General features: G+C 50.2%; 1 protein-coding gene across 5 annotated transcripts in view; it reads right to left on the bottom strand.

Annotated features, from left to right (window-relative positions):
- Positions 1 to 425: 425 nt before the first annotated feature.
- The window catches only part of MLC1 (modulator of VRAC current 1), a 38,813-nt gene continuing 19,668 nt past the window's right edge, over positions 426 to 19,570 (bottom strand). For 4 of the 5 annotated variants that reach the window (XM_003422848.3, XM_064285206.1, XM_064285207.1 and 1 more), the window contains 7 exons: positions 19,146 to 19,247; positions 18,568 to 18,630; positions 14,690 to 14,806; positions 8,106 to 8,162; positions 7,180 to 7,302; positions 1,097 to 1,264; positions 426 to 567 (listed from right to left, as the gene is read on the bottom strand). In XM_003422848.3, coding sequence (XP_003422896.1) covers positions 493 to 567; positions 1,097 to 1,264; positions 7,180 to 7,302; positions 8,106 to 8,162; positions 14,690 to 14,806; positions 18,568 to 18,630; positions 19,146 to 19,247 — 705 coding nt within the window. In that variant the 3' untranslated portion in view covers positions 426 to 492. The remainder of the gene's footprint in view (positions 568 to 1,096; positions 1,265 to 7,179; positions 7,303 to 8,105; positions 8,163 to 14,689; positions 14,807 to 18,567; positions 18,631 to 19,145; positions 19,248 to 19,570) is intronic. The other variant, XM_064285204.1, reaches the window with a different exon arrangement.

Genomic DNA, 19,570 nt, shown 5'->3' with positions numbered 1-19,570 from the left:
CTGCATCGAAGGTCGGAGGTATTTGAGGTCTGGGGAAGGGGGCTTCGGGGCACAGGGGAGCGCTGCTTTATTGCAGAATTTAAGAAGGGCTCAGGGACCCCAAACAAATGGATGGCCTGTGCTCCCCGGGAAAACCCGCACAGGGCTGAGCACTGAACAAAAGAAGGCACGGCCAGGTGTACAGAGACACAGGAAGGAAAGGCCAAGGAAGCAGGCTCCCCAAAGGTGGGGCTGGGGAACCTGGCTGAACCTGACGTCCACACCTGGAGACTGGGGAGGGGGTGCTCCCCGTAGGGCTCACCCAGCAGGACCTGCACCTCGTCCTCGGCCCCCGCTCACCCAGGCAGGGTCCCTGGATTGAGGAATGGATAAAGGACAAAGCAGAAATCTGCCTATTTCAAAAATAAGAAATGAAAACTCTAACTCGCAGCCCAGACTACCCCTCAAAGGGAAGAGGATGGTTAGAAAGTCACACTCTGGGTCGCCATGCAGTCACTGGGCCATCTGCACCACCACAGCCCTCCAGGCCTTGTCCTTGTCAAACTCCTGCCGAGGGCTCCTGGCCACCTGCGGGGACAGTCAGGTGTCACGTATTCAAGGACAAAGTCCGCACATGTGTCTTTTTACAAGTGAAACCGAAACCATTCCACCCACAACATGCTTTCAGGAATGGATTTGTCCTCGCCTAGCCAGTTTTTAGCCAGTTTTTAAAAACTTACATGTTACTTTAAGATGCTTCCAGGGTACGTTTTAAAATAGAAATTGACACAACAGGAAGAATCTCCCGACAGAAGTGTCGTTTCCAAGTCAGCCAGTGCCACTTCATGGGGGCAATCTGAGGGTCCAGCATGGATGGACAGGGGCAGGAGGTGGCCCCCCACAATCCCTACTCGCCTCCCTGCTGGAGGCTCTGGCCAGCAATCTGAGGGTCCCCCTGCATGGACCAGGGTGTCCCCGAGTGTGTGGATAGGGCAGGGGGTCCCCTCATGGTCCTCACTCCCATGCCTGCTGTGGGGCTCCAGCCAGCAATCTGAGGGTCCCTGGCATGGGCCAGGGTGTCCCCAAGTGGGAAGACAGGGCAGGGGTCCCCACTCACCTCCCCTGCTGAGGGCTCCAGCCGGCTGGCCTGCACGGGGTCCCAGGGCACGTCCTGCAGCTGCCCGTGGGTCTTGAAGTGCACGCATTGGACGACAGTGCCCGTGGTGAGGCAGGCTTGCAGGAGCAGAACCAGCAGCAGGAGCAGCAAGAGCACGTCATAGGATTGCTAGTGGGGACAGGGCAGTCAGGAGGCCGACGGCCAGTGCTGCTGTGACCCCAGCACCCACTCCATGGTTGGACATTTGGCCCCCTCAAGGAGCAGGTGTGAGTTTGTTGTCAGGAAGCTCAGGTGCACACCCGCTGGGTCTGGGTACCCGGCCAACCCCAAGCGTTCAGGAATTGGAACCCAGTCATCCTCTCAGTGAGTGAGAGTTGCAGAAAGCAGTCCTGCTATAAATTCTGCTTTTCTGTGTTTGTCAGACCCAATGGTGACCAGCAGACCCTCAACCCTGAGCACAGGTAGGCTGCGGAAGTTCACATCCTTCCACCACCCTCCCAGCAGCCACACAGCCATCGGGAGCAGACCAACATCCCCGGGCCCACAAAGGGCATATGTGGAGGCAGGAGTGACCACAGACTCAGGACATATAGCAGGGTGCTAAGTAGAGGAAGGAGGGAGGGGCCAGGCAGGGAGAGCAGCTGGACAGGAGAGGGGCTGAAGAGGAAACACCAGAGAAGGCGGGGGAGGAAGGGGATGGGGGAAGCGGGAAGCCAGGATCCCTGAGGGCAGGAGGCCCCAAGGGCAGAGGGAGAGAGACTGCCCTTCAGAGCTGTGCAAACATACCAAGCCCTCCTAGGTGACCTTCCTGTCTTAGCCCAAGAAAATGCAAGTTAAATATTAACACGAAAAAGAAGCCAGCATCCCTTCCAGATCACTGTTTTTAAATATGAAACAGAATGAATGCTGATTCCTCTCAAGGAAATTTAACGTTATTCTAAAAAAAATAGCACCATTGCTGCTTCTGGGGCCAGGTATGTCAACCCTAAAACTCACAAAAGGTGAAAAGAATCTGATGAGCCCAAAAGGAGTCCCTGGTGATGCAAAGAGGGAATAATCCCGGCTGCTCACCAAAGGATTAGAGTTTTGAGTCCACCCAGAGGTGCCTCATAAGAAAGGCCCAGTGATTTGCTCCTAAAAAACCAGCTGTTGAAAACCCCGTGGAGCACAGTCCTACTCGGCCACACACGGGGTCCCCATGAGTCAGGGTCAGCGCCACAGCAACTGGCCTGGCTAAACCCTGAAAAAGAAGAGTGAGGAATCTGGCACCTAGTCCTGCCGGTTATTAAAACACATGGTAAAACCACCCTAACCAAAACAATGTGGCACCAGCACACAGCGAGACCTGATAGGAGAGGCGGGAAGTGCAGAAGCAGGAAGAAATGCAGTGCCTGACAAAGGCAGCGCCTCAGGTGACGGAGCACAGGTGGGCTTTGTGGGGAGCGGCAGCTTCTGAAAAAACAAGGTCAGAGCCACACCCTCCACCACGCCCTGATGCACCCCAGACAGAAATACAGAGGCCAGCCCTTCAGTTATGACTTAATATCCAGAAGCAATAAAGGGAAATACTGACAAAAGTTGATAAATTTAACTACGTGAGAACAAAAACACCTTTCATGTGAGAAGCAGAATGGAAAACAGATGCCAAGCTGAGGAACAACAGGCCTGTTCCCAATATTTGCAGAGTTCCCAAAAGCCCACTGGGAAACGGGCAGAAGGCAGGAGCAGAGGTTGCTGGGAGAGAAATGCACACGCCATTAAACATAGTAAAAGACCCTCAACCTTGCTGTACTGAGAGAAATGCAAGTCACAACAACCCCAGACACCCTCTCTCCTACAGCACAAAAGCCAAAGAGTGGCTGTACCCTCTGGGGTAGGCTGTGGGGAAACACTTTCATGCTATTGGCAGGAGCAAACACAGGACACCCTGCAGGAGAATTTGGCAATAATTAACAAAATTATAGATCTATCTACCCTCTGAACCAGCAATATCTCACCAGATAATTACCCCAAAGAAGCACATTCAACACAAAGTGTGTACACAAGGCTATTCATTGAGGCATTACCGATAATTGCAGAGGGCTGGAAATAACCCCAGTCTCAATAATTAGGGGGCTGGCTGGGTAAACTCACATCGGGGTATATATGTGCAGGAATAACAACAGAATACAGAAGAGCTCAGATCCTCTGGGTATGGAGGGAAAGCCAGAAAAAATTATTAAGTTTAAAAAAAAACAAGGTGCAGAATAGTGATTATAGTGTGCAGACCCCCCCCCTTTTTTTAAGGACAGATGTTGTTTGCGTATAAGAGGAGGGAAACCTGGGATGGGATAAAACTTCTCTGTGTTTTGCATAGTTTTGACTTGAGCCAAGTAAATGTCTTATGTATTAAAAAAAAAAAAACTATTAAAAGGAAAAAAGCTTCAAACTCTGAAAATGAATACAAACAGAAACCATTAAACTTAGCTGTGCATCAGATCAATGGCGTACACAAGAAAGGGATTATTGCATATGGCACATAACCACTTCCTTTACAGGATATATTCTAAAGACAAAAAGGATCACGAGGAAGCCTTAAAATCACTGAGGAGTGGCTGTTGGTATAATCTTCGTGTTATAATTCTAAAAAATTTTATATGAGTTGTAAGAGATACATGTAAGATAAGTCAAACAGCTAAATATATTTAAGTGCTATTAGGAAACAAGATTTTTGGAGTAGGAGACAAGAGATGCAAATATGAAAGAAGTTAAGAAAAATAACCTAAAATGTTGAATTTGAAATACCAATACAACCTCATGATCCTTAAAATACATACATATTTTTTTTTTTCCAGCTTTGTCTTTGGAATCGACTCAATGGCAATGGGTTTGGTTTTTGGCTGATCCACTGAGAAGGCCTAGAAGCAACAACATCCCAGAGGAACAAGCACACAGAGGGTTCAAATTTTGGTTTCTATGCACCACTCCCTATTGCATTGGGTGAATCTGCTGCAAAAGATCTCTTTAAAGTGTTAAAGAACAAAGATGTCACTTTGAGGACTAAGGTGCGCCTGACCCAAGCCATGGTGTTTTCCATCACCTCATATGGATGTGAAAGCTGGACAACGAATAAGGAAGACTGAAGAAGAATTGATGCCTTTGAATTATGGTGTTGGCGAAGAATACTGAAAACACCACAGACTGCTAGAAAAACAAACAAATCTGTCTTGGAAGAAGTACAACCAGAATGTTCATTAGAAGCAAGAATAGTGAGACTACGTCTCACATACTTTGGACATGTTATCAGGAGGGACCAGTCCCTGGAGAAGGACATAATGCTTGGTAAAGCAGAGGGTCAGCAAAAAAGAGGAAGACTGTCAATGAGATGGATTCACACAGTCACTGCAACAATGGACTCAAGCATAAATGACAATTGTGAGGATGGCGCAGGATAAGGCAGTGTTTCGTTCTGTTGTACACTGTGTCACCATGAGTTAGAACTGACTCGAGGGCACCTAACAACAACACAATGTGCATCACTCCCCACTGAGGAAACCAGGGTGTTTCTGGGGCAGGGGCTGCTAAGGTGAGCCTGGACCATCTCAAGTGTCTGAGAGGAAGATCAGGAAGGCCAAAAGGGTTGGACCAGGAGCAGCTGAAAGGTGCTTCCTCCAGACAAATCTGGGTCTATTTGAGCATCAAAAGAATAATGACTGGAACACTCTAAAAATACTTATATACCGATGAGTCCTCGATGGTGATGAAAAGAAAGAGAAAGCTGTTCTTCACAAAAGAATGTCCACCTGGAAATGAAGGAGAATGAAGGGACCAGAAGATAACCTTGTTTCCACACACACACCCCATGTAAAAAAATGATTCAGGCAAGGTTCAGCTGTCCCTGTGAGCCCACAGGTCCAAAGAACTGGGGACAAAACACCTGGGTGATGCCAAAGGATGGCACCAGGCTGCTCACTCACTGCAGAAGGGAAACATGACTCTCTGGGGTGCCCAACCACTGCACCTTGAACCAGGCCTCAGACCGGCCTCCCAAGAGGTGAATGGTCAACACCACCAGCTACTTCCAGCTTACAGGAAACATAGAGGAGAGCAGCAGTCCAAGGGCTCCCCCAGGAAACTCTCAGGGAGGTCCAAAGAGTGGTCCATGACCTTCTAGACAATTGGCCTGGACTCTCTGAAAAATCAGTGCCTTGAGGAAAAGGTAGGGACTATTCTGAATTAAGAGGCGAAAGTGACTTGGTAGCAAATGCAAGGTGTGATCCCTGGCTGGGCCCTGCTCCAAAAGCCTCAGCCCATGAAGCACGTTCTTGGGACAATTCGTAGAAATACGGGTGTGGACAGGGTAATAAGCGGCATCGTGTGATAAATGTTATCTTAGGGATGACAATGGTATTGAGCATGGGCGGGGGACTGTCCTTACTTTTAAGAAAATGCTGCAGTATGTAGAGGTAAAGTGTCACTTTCAGATGGTTCCACAAATGACATGCACACGTGTGTATTCTGATGGCCAGGTGGATGGCACCTTTCATACTCTGATGGGGCAGGCGTGGCCAGGTGTAAACCACGGCTGAGGCTCAGAATTGCACTATTCTTTCTACTTTTTTTACATTTGAATGTTTTCATTATAAACACTTGAGGAGCACATTTTACTGTTTACAATGGGGACAAAAAATGCAAAGTATCCAGGAAATAAATCTAGCTATGTACACCTGAGCTTTCTGAAGGAAATTATGAAATGTTATTGAGAGACTCTAAAGAGGTTCTATTCAGAACTATGTTTTTTGTCTTGCATGGAAAGGCTCAAAGTCACAATGCCTTCAAGTCTACTCACATTAACCTATAAATTTAATGCATTTCTGACCACAGTTCCATTATGAAACGTGAGGACCTGACCGGAACTGTAAACAGATGAGCAAAGGACAGAGATAGTCTAAGGAAGCTGTGAAGAGGAAGTGCCCGTCCAGGGACCGAGACATGGCACAGGGCTATGGTAAGACAGGGCAGGGAAACAGAGTTACAAAGTTAAGGAAGTAGAGCAGCGGGCAGAGGAAGAGTCCCAGAAGCTGACCCGGCCCGCACGGAAACAGGCTGGAGCAGAGCCAGCCCCACAGGTCAGTGGGAACAGAAGGGACTGGTCAGAGAATGGCATGGAGACAACTGATTGTCCACATATCAAAAAGAAAAAAAAAACAAACCCATTGCCGTCGAGTCGATTCCGACTCATAGCAAACCTACAGGACAGGGTAGAACTGCCCCATAGAGTTTCCAAGGAGTGGCTGGTGGATTCGAACTGCCAACCTTTTGGTTAGCATACTAACGCTTAACCACTGCACCACCAGGGCTCCATCTGACACATCCGAAAACCAAAACCAAACCTGTCGCTGTTGAGTCAGTTCCAACTCACAGGGACCCTACAGGACAGGTTACAGTTTCCCAGGAGCAGGTGGTAGATTTGAACTGCCGACCTTTTGGTTAGCAGTGAACTGCCAACCTTTTGGTTAGCAGCTGAGCTCTTAGCCACTTTGCCACCAGGGCTCCGGTTGTCCACACAGAAAACATAAATTAGATCCTGCCTCACACTACACATTAAGAACAGCTCCACGCAGACCAAAGACCTGCTCTCGCAAAGCCATCCTTGGGTAAGCAGGTGCTGACCTGACCCCAAGCTCTTCGATGACACACCCTAACTTCTCGGGAGGCCCTCACTTAGATGTGTGTCACTGGCACAGTGGTGCTGTATTTCTAGCTGAAAACACCAGATGCCATGGAGTCAGCTCCAACTCATGGCAACCCCGTGTGTGCCAGACCATGGAGTCAGCTCCAACTCGTGGCAACCCCGTGTGTGCCAGACCATGGAGTCAGCTCCAACTCTTGGCAACCCGTGTGTGCCAGAGTAGAACTGGGCTCCCCTGGGGTTTCAATGGCGGGTTTTTCGGAAGTAGATCACCAAGCCTTCTTCCAAGACACCTCTGGATGGACCGAACTTCCAACCTTTCAGTTAGCAGCTGAGCACTTAACCATTTGTACCACCCAGTGACACAGCTTTATTTCTAGCGAGTTTTAAAATAAAACGACATAGTACATACTTTCACGGCTGGTGGGTAATCCTTAAAAATCTCCACGACTCTCATGATGCTGAACGACAGGTACCCCGATGCTGTGAACAGCAGCGGGGATGTGATGCTGGTTATGGCGAGCAGCACTTCCACCTGGCAGAGAACAGACGAGAGCAGGGCGGTAGATGGTGGGCCCAGGTCTTGGGTTGCCATCTGTGCGCTGGGGGCAGCTGCACCTCACGGGCCCTCTGATCGCCCCCAGCAGGGGTTTAGGGGTTCCTGGGGGCTGTCATCTGGGGCACCATCTGCCCGTGAACTCGAAGCATGCTGCATGTGCACATCAGCGGGTTCTCCACTTGGTGGGAAGCAGCGCTCATGGACAACCGCCTCCCCAGCAGCACCACCTCCTGTTCTCCCACCTCCTAGAACTCTTCCCGATCATAAAACAAGGCCCAAGTCTGTTGCAGAACCTGCCACCGCACAACTCCAACCACACAGGCCAAATGTCTGGCCTTGAGTCACAGGGGGCCAGGGACACTCCATTCTGAGCACCCAGGGCCACATTCATCACCTGCCTCCGTCAGACAATGACCGACTTAAAGGTCTGGCTCCTCCTCCTGGGCCTGACCTCCCCTGTGTGCTTACTCATGGGTTCTTCCCACCTGCACGCCAAAATACTCCTTTCTGCTTCTTTTCACCAGCAGGGCAGCCAGGGGTCAGGCAAGCCCCCGGAAGAGTTGAGGTGCCACATCAGCCACGTTCCCCTCAGGCCTCCCCACTCCATGCCCCCAGAGCTGGCTCGAGCTCACGCCAGCCAAGCCCTCACCCTCACTCCACCTGGCCTGCAGGCCCCTCGTCGTGTGCCAGCCTCCCCTGCCTCCCTAAGCCGACCTGGGGCAGGAGCCCCGTCATGTGGGACTCCCGGCGGGTCAGCAGGGACAGGGACCTGCGCTCACCAGGCACTTGCTGGGGTACTCAGCAGTCACATGACTGGCGATGGCACTTGGGAAACACTGAGAAAAAAGAAAGATTTTAGAGGTGAATTCAAGAAGTCAAACATCACAGAAAAGACGAGGCTCCCTCTTTCTACCCTCATCTCCACCCCCATTGCTCCCGCCCTTTCCCCACTCAGTGGTGCAGCTTCCCACATGTTTTTGTGCTTGGTGAAGACACATACGTAACCACGAACAGTATATGGTTAATGTTTTGAAATTACGTAAACTGTGGGGGGCAGAAGAAAGAAGGAGAGACAGCAAGTGTGAGACTGAGAGACGGAGTGAGATCCGCCCACTCCTTTCGATTGCTCTTGGCGTTATCAGTCCCTGCCATGACCAGTGGGTCGGCTGCAACTTTTCACCACGCGAAGCAACGCTGCAAGGAGCATTCTTGCTCGCATCTCCTTGTGCCAGTGTGCCATAGTCTCCTAGTGCTGCCATGACGAACTACCACAAGTGGATGGCTTTAAAGAGCCAATACTTATTTTCTCACAGTTTGTGAGGCTAGAAGTCCAAATTCACACACAGCTGTAGGGGGAGGTCCTTCTTTGTTTCAGCTTCCAGTAGCCAACAATCCTTGTTAGGTACTCCTGGGGGCTGTCATCTGGGGCGCCATTTGCCCATGAACTCAAAGCAAGGGGGGATTAGGTTTAGGACCCAGCCTACACTGCTATGACCTCATTAACATAGCAAAAGAAAATCCCTATTTCCAAAGAAGGTCATAGTCCAGGCACAGGGGTTAAGACTTCAATGCATATTTACGGGGGACACCATTCAGTCCACAGCAAAGTGCATGAGAGTTTCTTTGGTGTATACACCCAGAGTTGGACCACTGGGGCTAGAGCATTTGCCTTTCTTTTTTCATACCTGTTGCTGTGGAGTCGATTCCAATTCATGGCGACCTTATAGGACAGGGTAGAACTGCCCCATAGGATTTCCAAAGAGCTGCTGGTGGATTAGAACTGCTAACCTTTTCTTTAGCAGCTGAGCTCTTTACTACGCCACCAGGTCTATTTTCATAGACCCTGACAAATTATTGGTCCAAGTAGTCACCCCACCGGCACCCTTTCCATCCACATCCTTGCCAACACTTTATATGGTCAGGCATTTTTCTCTCACGCAGCTGATGAAATTGTACCTCATTAAATGTCATTTCCCTGATTGCTGGTAAGATTGAACTCTTCTCCTTGTTCAATAGCTGCTGATTTTCCTCTTCTGTTCGTACCATTTTCCCACTTTTCTGGCTGGGTTGTCTTTACTGACTTGGCATTCCTTCTTTATTCTAGATACTAAATGCTTTGTTATATAGGTTGCAAACATCCTCTCTCAGTTTGTCAATTTGCTTAAATCTTTGTTTCTGAATCTTTTCAATAGTTTTTAATTTTTATATTGTAAAATATATGTCTTCTCCTTTACATTTTGAGATTTTTGGTCTTGTTTAAGAAAGACATGAAGATAATCTTTTCTTTCATAGTTAAGTCTTTAACCCACATGGAATTCAGTTTTGTGTATGGTGTGAGATAGGGATCAAGGCTTATTTTATGCCACAGGGAGAACTTTTGTGGCTCACAATTCCTTCCCTAGCCCTTGTCACGGCTGTACTCGATTGGGCCGTGAGCTCCTGGGGAACCAGGCATTTTCCACCCTGATCACCTGTGTCCTCAGTCCTGGGTGCCTTGTGAAGATGCATGAACTCGTGCTCCTCTGGGCAACTGCAGGGAAACAGTGAAGATTCGAGAAAGTCGGAAGATGCACGCTGTGTCGGGTCGCCACCCTGAGCGTTCACTGTGAGCTTGGCGGTCTGGAGAGCTGCTGCTTGCCGACTTGTGCCGGACTTACCACCACTTGAAGTGCGTGGGACCGCCTCCTCTACAGGTTCAGGACCAAGGGTGGGTCCTCACAGAGATACTTCAGTGGAAAGAAAGCCACACAGGGGCCACTGTACCCATGGATTTCCCCTCTTAAGTTCTTTCTTCAGTCAGTCAAGGACACTGGATTATAAGTGCAAAGAACAGTCTAACATATACGTAGCAGTACGATATATACAGTGTATATGTAACCGGATAATATAGATTTTATTTATATATATATATATGTGCAAAAAAAATTTTTTTTAAGTGCAAAGAACAGTATAAACCTAAAATTAGCAGTTGTTAACATTTCGCCACAGCCGCACACTCCCCTTCCACCCTCAATCTCTCTTAGTATCATGGATTGAATTAAACCCAGTGCTGTCGAGTCGATTCTGACTCAAAGCGACCCTGTAGGGCAGAGTAGAACTGCCCCACAGAGTTTCTGAGGAGCGCCTGGCGGATTCTAACTGAATTATGTCCCCCAAAAATGTGTGTATCAATTGGGCTGGGCCAGGATTCCCGGTATTGTGTGATTTTCCTATATGTTGCAAATCCTGCCCCTATGATGTTAATGAGAGAGGATGGGTGGCAGTTGTGTTAGTGAGGCAGGACTCAATCTATAAGATTGGACTGCATCTTAAGGCAATCTCTTGAGATATAACAGAGAGAAGCGAGCAGAGAGACAGGTGGACTTCATACCACCAAGACAGCAGTGGCAGGAGCAGAGCACATCCTTTGGACCCAGGGTCCCTGCGCGGAGAAGCTTCTAGTCCTGGGGAAGACTGACGAGAAGGCTGACAGAGAGATAAAGCATTCCCCTGGAGCTGAGACCTTGAATTTGGACTTGTAGCGTGCTAGGCTGAGAAAATAAATTCTCTTTGTTAAAGCCATGCACTTGTGGTATTTCTGTCATAGCAGCACCAGACGACTAAGACACTTGGGTATCATGATACCTTCCCCTAAACACTTCAGCACATGTCTCTTACAAATAAGACATTCCCCTACACAGCCACAATCCAGAATATCTCACTTGAGAAATTTGACACTGAGTCCACAGTATTGTCTAATATAAAGTCCACATTTAAATCCTCCCTGTGTCTCAATCACATTCTTTTTATAGCTGCCACATCAGCAAGCTCAAGCCAAGTTCCCTCGCCACGCGTGCCAGTCTCTGCTCAGAGCAGCTCCTCCACCTTCTGCTGCCTCCATGACATGGCCTTGTTTGAAGAGCACGGGCCAGAACTGTCGCAGACCAGACCGCCTCTCCATGTGGGTCAGTCTGCTGCCTCTTCGGGGTCAGAGGGAGGAAAACGACAGACGGCAGGCTGTGTTCTCCCAGCATGGGGCCGATGTGCTAACCTGGACTCCTGGATTCAAGTGGTGTCTGCCGAGTCCTCCACCGTTTGGGTCCCTCTCCCTTTGGTAATCAAGAAGTGATGGGGGGGTCACTCTGAGACCCTGTGTATGTTGTGTCCCCAGCGCTCACCCTTGCCTTGTACATTCCCAACAGGAAGACTCAGGCCGACAGCCCCGGGGGAGACTCTTGGGGAAGCTAGACAATGTTACATTATTTAAGTAATTTTAGGATGAAACTTACACAGTGATGAAAGCTACCCACATCCCAGGACCATGTTCAAAATTATGACCATTCATTCAGCACTGACGCACGGCAGGTGTGGTGCTAAGCATTTAACCTGAGTGTTTAGCGCTGTCTTAGTCACCTGGTGGCACTGAAACAAAAAGCGCCACAGGCAGGTGGCGTTAAAGAGCAGGGTTCACTGTCTCACGGTTTTGGAGGTCAGGATTCCGAGGCAGGTGGCTTTAAAGAGCAGGGTTCACTGTCTCACGGTTCTGGAGGTCAGGATTCCGAGGCAGGTGGCGTTAAAGAGCAGGGGTTCACTGTCTCACGGTTCTGGAGGTCAGGATTCCGAGGCAGGTGGCGTTAAAGAGCAGGGGTTCACTGTCTCACGGTTCTGGAGGTCAGGATTCCGAGGCAGGTGGCTTTAAAGAGCAGGGTTCACTGTCTCACGGTTCTGGAGGTCAGGATTCCGAGGCAGGTGGCTTTAAAGAGCAGGGGTTCACTGTCTCACGGTTCTGGAGGTCAGGATTCCGAGGCAGGTGGCTTTAAAGAGCAGGGTTCACTGTCTCACGGTTCTGGAGGTCAGGATTCCGAGGCAGGTGGCTTTAAAGAGCAGGGTTCACTGTCTCACGGTTCTGGAGGTCAGGATTCCGAGGCAGGTGGCTTTAAAGAGCAGGGGTTCACTGTCTCACGGTTTTGGAGGTCAGGATTCCGAGGCAGGTGGCTTTAAAGAGCAGGGGTTCACTGTCTCACGGTTTTGGAGGTCAGGATTCCGGGGCAGGTGGCGTTAAAGAGCAGGGGTTCACTGTCTCACGGTTCTGGAGGTCAGGATTCCGAGGCAGGTGGCTTTAAAGAGCAGGGGTTCACTGTCTCACGGTTTTGGAGGTCAGGATTCCGAGGCAGGTGGCTTTAAAGAGCAGGGGTTCACTGTCTCACGGTTCTGGAGGTCAGGATTCCGAGGCAGGTGGCTTTAAAGAGCAGGGTTCACTGTCTCACGGTTCTGGAGGTCAGGATTCCGAGGCAGGTGGCTTTAAAGAGCAGGGGTTCACTGTCTCACGGTTTTGGAGGTCAGGATTCCGAGGCAGGTGGCTTTAAAGAGCAGGGTTCACTGTCTCACGGTTCTGGAGGTCAGGATTCCGAGGCAGGTGGCTTTAAAGAGCAGGGGTTCACTGTCTCACGGTTCTGGAGGTCAGGATTCCGAGGCAGGTAGCTTTAAAGAGCAGGGTTCACTGTCTCACGGTTCTGGAGGTCAGGATTCCGAGGCAGGTGGCTTTAAAGAGCAGGGGTTCACTGTCTCACGGTTTTGGAGGTCAGGATTCCGAGGCAGGTGGCTTTAAAGAGCAGGGGTTCACTGTCTCACGGTTTTGGAGGTCAGGATTCCGGGGCAGGTGGCTTTAAAGAGCAGGGGTTCACTGTCTCACGGTTCTGGAGGTCAGGATTCCGAGGCAGGTGGCTTTAAAGAGCAGGGGTTCACTGTCTCATGGTTTTGGAGGTCAGGATTCCGGGGCAGGTGGCTTTAAAGAGCAGGGGTTCACTGTCTCACGGTTTTGGAGGTCAGGATTCCGAGGCAGGTGGCTTTAAAGAGCAGGGGTTCACTGTCTCACGGTTTTGGAGGTCAGGATTCCGAGGCAGGTGGCTTTAAAGAGCAGGGGTTCACTGTATCACGGTTTTGGAGGTCAGGATTCCGAGGCAGGTGGCTTTAAAGAGCAGGGTTCACTGTCTCATGGTTCTGGAGGTCAGGATTCCGAGGCAGGTGGCTTTAAAGAGCAGGGGTTCACTGTCTCACGGTTTTGGAGGTCAGGATTCCGGGGCAGGTGGCGTTAAAGAGCAGGGTTCACTGTCTCGTCTCACGGTTTTGGAGGTCAGGATTCTGAGGGAGGTGGCTTTAAAGAGCAGGGTTCACTGTCTCACGGTTCTGGAGGTCAGGATTCCGAGGCAGGTGGCTTTAAAGAGCAGGGGTTCACTGTCTCACGGTTTTGGAGGTCAGGATTCCGAGGCAGGTGGCTTTAAAGAGCAGGGTTCACTGTCTCACGGTTCTGGAGGTCAGGATTCCGAGGCAGGTGGCTTTAAAGAGCAGGGGTTCACTGTCTCACGGTTTTGGAGGTCAGGATTCCGAGGCAGGTGGCTTTAAAGAGCAGGGGTTCACTGTCTCACGGTTCTGGAGGTCAGGATTCCGAGGCAGGTGGCTTTAAAGAGCAGGGGTTCACTGTCTCACGGTTTTGGAGGTCAGGATTCCGAGGCACGTGGCTTTAAAGAGCAGGGGTTCACTGTCTCACGGTTTTGGAGGTCAGGATTCTGAGGCAGGTGGCTTTAAAGAGCAGGGGTTCACTGTCTCACGGTTCTGGAGGTCAGGATTCCGAGGCAGGTGGCTTTAAAGAGCAGGGGTTCACTGTCTCACGGTTCTGGAGGTCAGGATTCCGGGGCAGGTGGCGTTAAAGAGCAGGGGTTCACACTCTCACGGTTTTGGAGGTCAGGATGGGGTTCACTGTCTCACGGTTTTGGAGGTCAGGATTCCGAGGCAGGTGGCTTTAAAGAGCAGGGGTTCACTGTCTCACGGTTTTGGAGGTCAGGATTCCGAGGCAAAGGCGTCGGCAGGCTAGGCTCTCCTTCTGTCGGCTCTGGGGGACGACCCTTTCTCTCCTCTCCTCACTGCTCCCGGGCTTGTGGAGTCCTCTGCCTTGTCTTCATGTGGCGTCCTCCCTCTTGTGTGTGTCTCTGTGTCTAGTCTGGTCTTTTTGTAACTCAGAAGGGATTAGGTTTAGGACCCACCCTATTCTGGTGTGACCTCATTAACATGACAATAGAAAGCCCTATTTCCAAGTAGGGTCACGGTCACAGGTATAGGGGTTAGGATTTCCACATGACTTTTTGGGGGACCCGACTCTATCCATAACAGGTACATTTGACTCATTTGCTCCTCAGTCCCCAAATCCTCCTGGACAGAGGTGCTCAGAAGGACCCTCTCCCCCAGAGGCTGCTCCATTCTCCCAGTGCTGACTTCCTGCCTAGGCCTCTGAAACTGAGCTCTAAACCAACCTCAGTGGGTGTGATGAGCCCAGAGCCAGGCAGGTGTATGCAGTGGCGCCCAGGGCTAGCCTGCACTGTGTACTCACAGCCACTAAAATCCAGAAGAAGGTCACGGAGAGGTGGGGGCCTGAGACCGTGACATCCACATTCAGAGCAATTACTCCTCCCAGGACCGCAGAGATACCAGCGATGATCTCGATGACCTTGAGGGAGGGGCACACAAGGGGGGTCACCATGCTGAGGTCAGCCACGCTGACGTCTGCACCCCCAGCCCCAGGACCTGCATGCTGCTGGGTGCCACCCATTCTCACGCTCCTCGAGGGACCCTGAGGAGCCTGCCTGGCCCCACCTTATGGAGTGGGGATGGACCTCCTCCAGATTCACCCAGAATCTCTGTATGCAGACGCATCCTGGTCCCGTCACCCCAGCCGGCCACGTAGGGTGGGCAACTCTTTTTCTGGAGTTGTCCCCATACTTCCCAGACCCCCCAGGCCCCCAGGCCCCAAGCCCCCACTTTCCCAGTCTGTCAGCCCCCAGGCCTCAGGAGCTCAGGTCCCTAGGCCCTCAGGCCCCCTGGTTTCCAGGCCTCCAGTCTCCCCTGCTCCTTGGTTCCCCACTTCCCAGGCCTCCAGGCCCCCAGGTGAGGGTCTCTCTTGGGCCACCACCCCATGCTGGATGGACTGCATCTGGCCACACTGACTTCCGTGGCACCCACTTAGATGGGCTCTGGACTGAGCCCCCGGCAGGTGGTAGCCAGGAGGGACTCAGGTGGAGGTGTGAGCATCCCTTCACACCCACCCTAACCCCAAACACCCCCAGCTCTGTCTCATCACAGGGTCCTAAACCACTGCTTTCCTTACGTCCTCTCTGTCTCTGTAGCACATACTCCCCGAGTGTCTCTTGTGTTCCAGGGGCTCACCAGGTGCTGGGGAAACAGGACCCTGGGCGCCACCGCCCCATCCTCATGGTGCTCGCAGGGGACATAGCACACACACAGGACAGGGAGGATTTGAAAAGGACACAGGCACACGAGAAACCTCAACACGTGAGAAGCACAACCACCGAGGCTCAAGAGCCGCACAGCCCAGTGCAGGGAGAGCTGGGAGCCAGACCTGAAGATGGAGCTGACTGAGCAGAGTCAGAGACAGTGCTCCGGCAGGAACAGGCATGGGGTGGGGGGAGGGTGGTTAGGATGGGGGAGGAGGAGTAGGAGGGGGAGGATAGGGAGGGTGGGGAGGGTGGGGGATGGGGAGTAGGAGCGGGAGGATCGGGAGGGTGGGGAGAGGAGGGGAAGGGGAGGGTGGATAGGATGGGGAGGGGGATTAGGAGGGGAAGGATGGGGGAAGGTAGGGGGAGGCTGTGAGGGAGGGAGAAGGGTGGTTAGGATGGGGGTGGGGGAGGGCGAATACGATGGGAGAGGGAGGGTGGCGAGGGCTCTCCAGGACCCAGAGTGCATGCACCCTTGAACTCAGAAGACACAGCCCCCAAGATGGAGTAATAACACTGGATTCACACCTGAGGTCGGGACTGCAGAGCTGACAGCTCCAGAAACAGAAGACCTCAGATGAAGAAGCAGGCTATCTACCACGTGGCCAGCAGGCACACAGTGGGCAGTGGGATGGTGCTCAGAGAAAACACAGTCTATCTGGAGTTCTGACAAGTCAAAACTGTCACTTAGGAATGAAGGACAAAGGAGAAAAGCTGGGGGAAAAAGACTACCAAAAACAGATGCTCTTCAGAAGACTTGTCAAGAATGTACATTACGTAGAAGAAACTGGACCAGAAGCAAAGAGTGAAATGCAAGAAGAAAGAGGAAGCAAAGAACTGGGAAAGCCGGGTGTGTAAACGCTTACTGAAGCATACATCCTAGCTTGTAATTTGTGGAGTGAAGAAGCAAACAGTTACGAAATGTTACAAACTAGGCAACAAGCCCCTGGGTATTCCTAGAGCCTTATCCCAGCTCAGGGGAGCAGAAAAGCAAGCACCCTATGGCTTGTATATCAAAGGGCATGTTACAGTATCAAAGGTAACCTCTCAAAGAATACCTCAGTGTATCGTTTCCAGTCCAAAATAAGAGGGAAAAAGAAGGAAGAAGCTGCAGTCAATTCAGGGAAGGCAGGAAAGGAGGGGAAAAAAACAAATAAGGAAAATAGAAAACAAAACAAAAAAGTTGTAAAAATAAATATAATTGTATTAGTAATCACTTTAAAGTAAATAGATTAAATTCGGAAGTCTAAAGACAGAGATCAGCAAATTTGGTTTAAAAACAAAAACAAAACACAGCTCGAAGCTGTCTATAAAAAGGGTACTAAAATATAAAGACACAGAAAAGTTGAAAGAGCAAGAAAGATGTATCAGGCAAATATTAACGAGATCATTGCTGTGCCTTAATTAAGTCAGCCAGTATTGATTTCATGGCAAAAAGCATTGGTAAAGATAAAGAGGGTTTCTACAATTCAGAATCGACTGGACGGTAACGGGTTTGGTTTTTTTTTTTAAAGTCCTGGTAGCAAAGTGGTTAGAGCGCTCGGCTGCTAACCAAAAGGTCAGTGGTTTGAAGCCACCAGCTGATCCACAGGAGAAAGACGTGGCAGTCTGCTTCCACAAAGATTTACAGCCTTGGACACCCCTACAGGACAGTTCTACTCTGTCCTACAGGGTTGCAATGAGTTGAAATCAACTCGATGAAAGTGGGTTTGGTTTTTTTGGTTTATGGTGGGAAAACATGAATTTGTGAGGAAGCCATTCTAAACGTGTATGTAACTAAAAATATGGACTCCACAAAGGAGTATGAAGAACACCAAAGACACAAGGTAACTATGAGCTGAAGAGACAGAAAGGGCCACATAAACCAGAGACTACAACAGCCTGAAACCAGAAGAACTAGATGGTGCCCGGCTACAACCGATAACTGCGCTGACAGGGAACACAACACGGAACCCCTGAGGGAGCAGGAGAGCAGTGGGATGCGGACCCCAAATTCTTGTAAAAAGACCAGACTTAATGGTCAGACTGAAACTAGAAGGACCCCAGAGGTCATGGTCCCCAGACCTTCTGTTAGCTCAAGACAGGAACCACTCCCAAAACCAACTCTTCGGACAGGGGTTGGACTGGACTATGGGATAGAAAATGATACTGGTGAGGAGCGAGCTTCTTGGATCAAGCAGACACATGAGACTATGTGGGCATCTCCTGTCTGGAGGGGAGATGAGAGGGTAAAGGGGATCAGAAGCTCGCTGAATGGACACGAAAATAGAGAGTGGAGAGAAGGAGTGTGCTGTCTCATTAGGGGCGGAGCAACTAAGAGTACATAGCAAAAAAAAAAAAAAAAAATATATATATATATATATATAGCAAGGTGTATATAAATTTTTCTATGAGAGAAAAAAAAATATGGACTCCAAAATCCACAGTGAAAAACTACAGAATTACAAAGAGAAACCAATAACATCACAATCAGATTGGGGGATTTTTAACCTTTTACTAGTTACAAGTAGACCAAAAAAAAGAATAAGAAAGGGAATAAAAGACTAAAAACACAATTAACGAGAAAGGGTGGGCATATAATTTATCCTTCAAACCAGGACACTGTTGAGAGTGAAAGGGGCTGCCTTAAGAATGATGCTGGGAAAAGTGTCAACCAGAACTGTGTCTGTCTGTCTGTCTCTCCCTCCCCCACATTCATGTCTGTATCTGTATCTACCCACCTATATAACTCCGCCCTAAGAATTAATGAATACTGGTGGCACCTCCTAAGGTAAGGTGTTTTGTTACCAATAGTGTGCCTGGAGATTTGCAGTCAATGAACTGATGTGGCTTTCACAGGCAGCCACAGTGCCTCGCAATCATCGTTTACATAGCCCCATCTTAGTTATCTTGAAAAATAAATCTGATAATTTCATCCAGCCTAAACGCTCACTTAAAAGTAAACAAAATAATAAAAAAGAAAGAAAAATTTTCTCACCGAATAGGATTTCAGGACACGAGCAGGAAAGGTCGCCTCATCCAAAATGGTGGTTTTCTCAGCCTAGAAGGAAATTTTTTTTTTAGGAGGAGACAGACGTAAGGAAGTGTTTGATGCAGTGGGTTCACACCTGGCCAAGGAGGTGCACTTGTGCCCGCAGTCCACCCCAAGGTACGCAGGGGCTCCCAGTGCACAGGGTGGGCCGGGCCCCTTGCACAGGTGGTTCTGAAATCCGACCACCTCCCAGTCGCTGGTGAATCTCCAGACTTGAGAGCAGAAGTTCAGACATGGACTTAGGAAAATGTGTCCGAGACCCAGCATCCCGCTCACTCGTGATACTTCAGCAGACCCTCCGCGTGATACTGCCCAGAGGTGATGTTACTGGGGACGAGCGTGAGAGTTACACGCGTGGAGAAAGTGGCACCCCGCTGCCCAGGGAGCTGGCGGTGCGTGGGCCACTACAGCAGACAGCTCCACACAGAGCGGGTAGTAGGCTGTCAGAGGAAGCATCTCGTGGGGGCTGCCTGGTGGGGACCACGGTGGGGTGGGGCAGGGTGGGGCAGGTTGGGGCGGCCCACCTTTCTCTTTCTGCTGGCCTCCTCACTGGACCGCGCGGCAATGATCACGACAGCAGCCATGAGCACCTCCAGCAGGAGGAGCAGGATCAGGTTGAAATTGATCTGAAAAAGAAATAAGTATTTTTTTTTAAAGGTTTTATTCACATTTAGCCAATAAATGAGTTCGTTGGACAATCTTATGGACAGCCTTCAATGCCTACCCAAAGCTCTGGATCAGCGTGGGGAAATTTTCTTGTCAAAAGCCAGAAGCCTGGTGAGCTCTGTCTCACATTCTTGTTTGTTTGAAACCACTCTTAGCTCACAGCCATACAGAACCAAGCCGCAGGCTGGACGTGGCCCCCAGGCTCCCGGGTGCCAATCCTGCCCCACCCTTGATGGACAAATGCAGGCCCCACTTAGACAAGCTGACCTCAGCTCCCTCCTGA

Source organism: Loxodonta africana, chromosome 4, assembly GCF_030014295.1.
Source record: "Loxodonta africana isolate mLoxAfr1 chromosome 4, mLoxAfr1.hap2, whole genome shotgun sequence".
Taxonomy (NCBI): Eukaryota; Metazoa; Chordata; class Mammalia; order Proboscidea; family Elephantidae; genus Loxodonta; species Loxodonta africana.
This window is presented reverse-complemented; position numbering and strand designations above follow the sequence as displayed.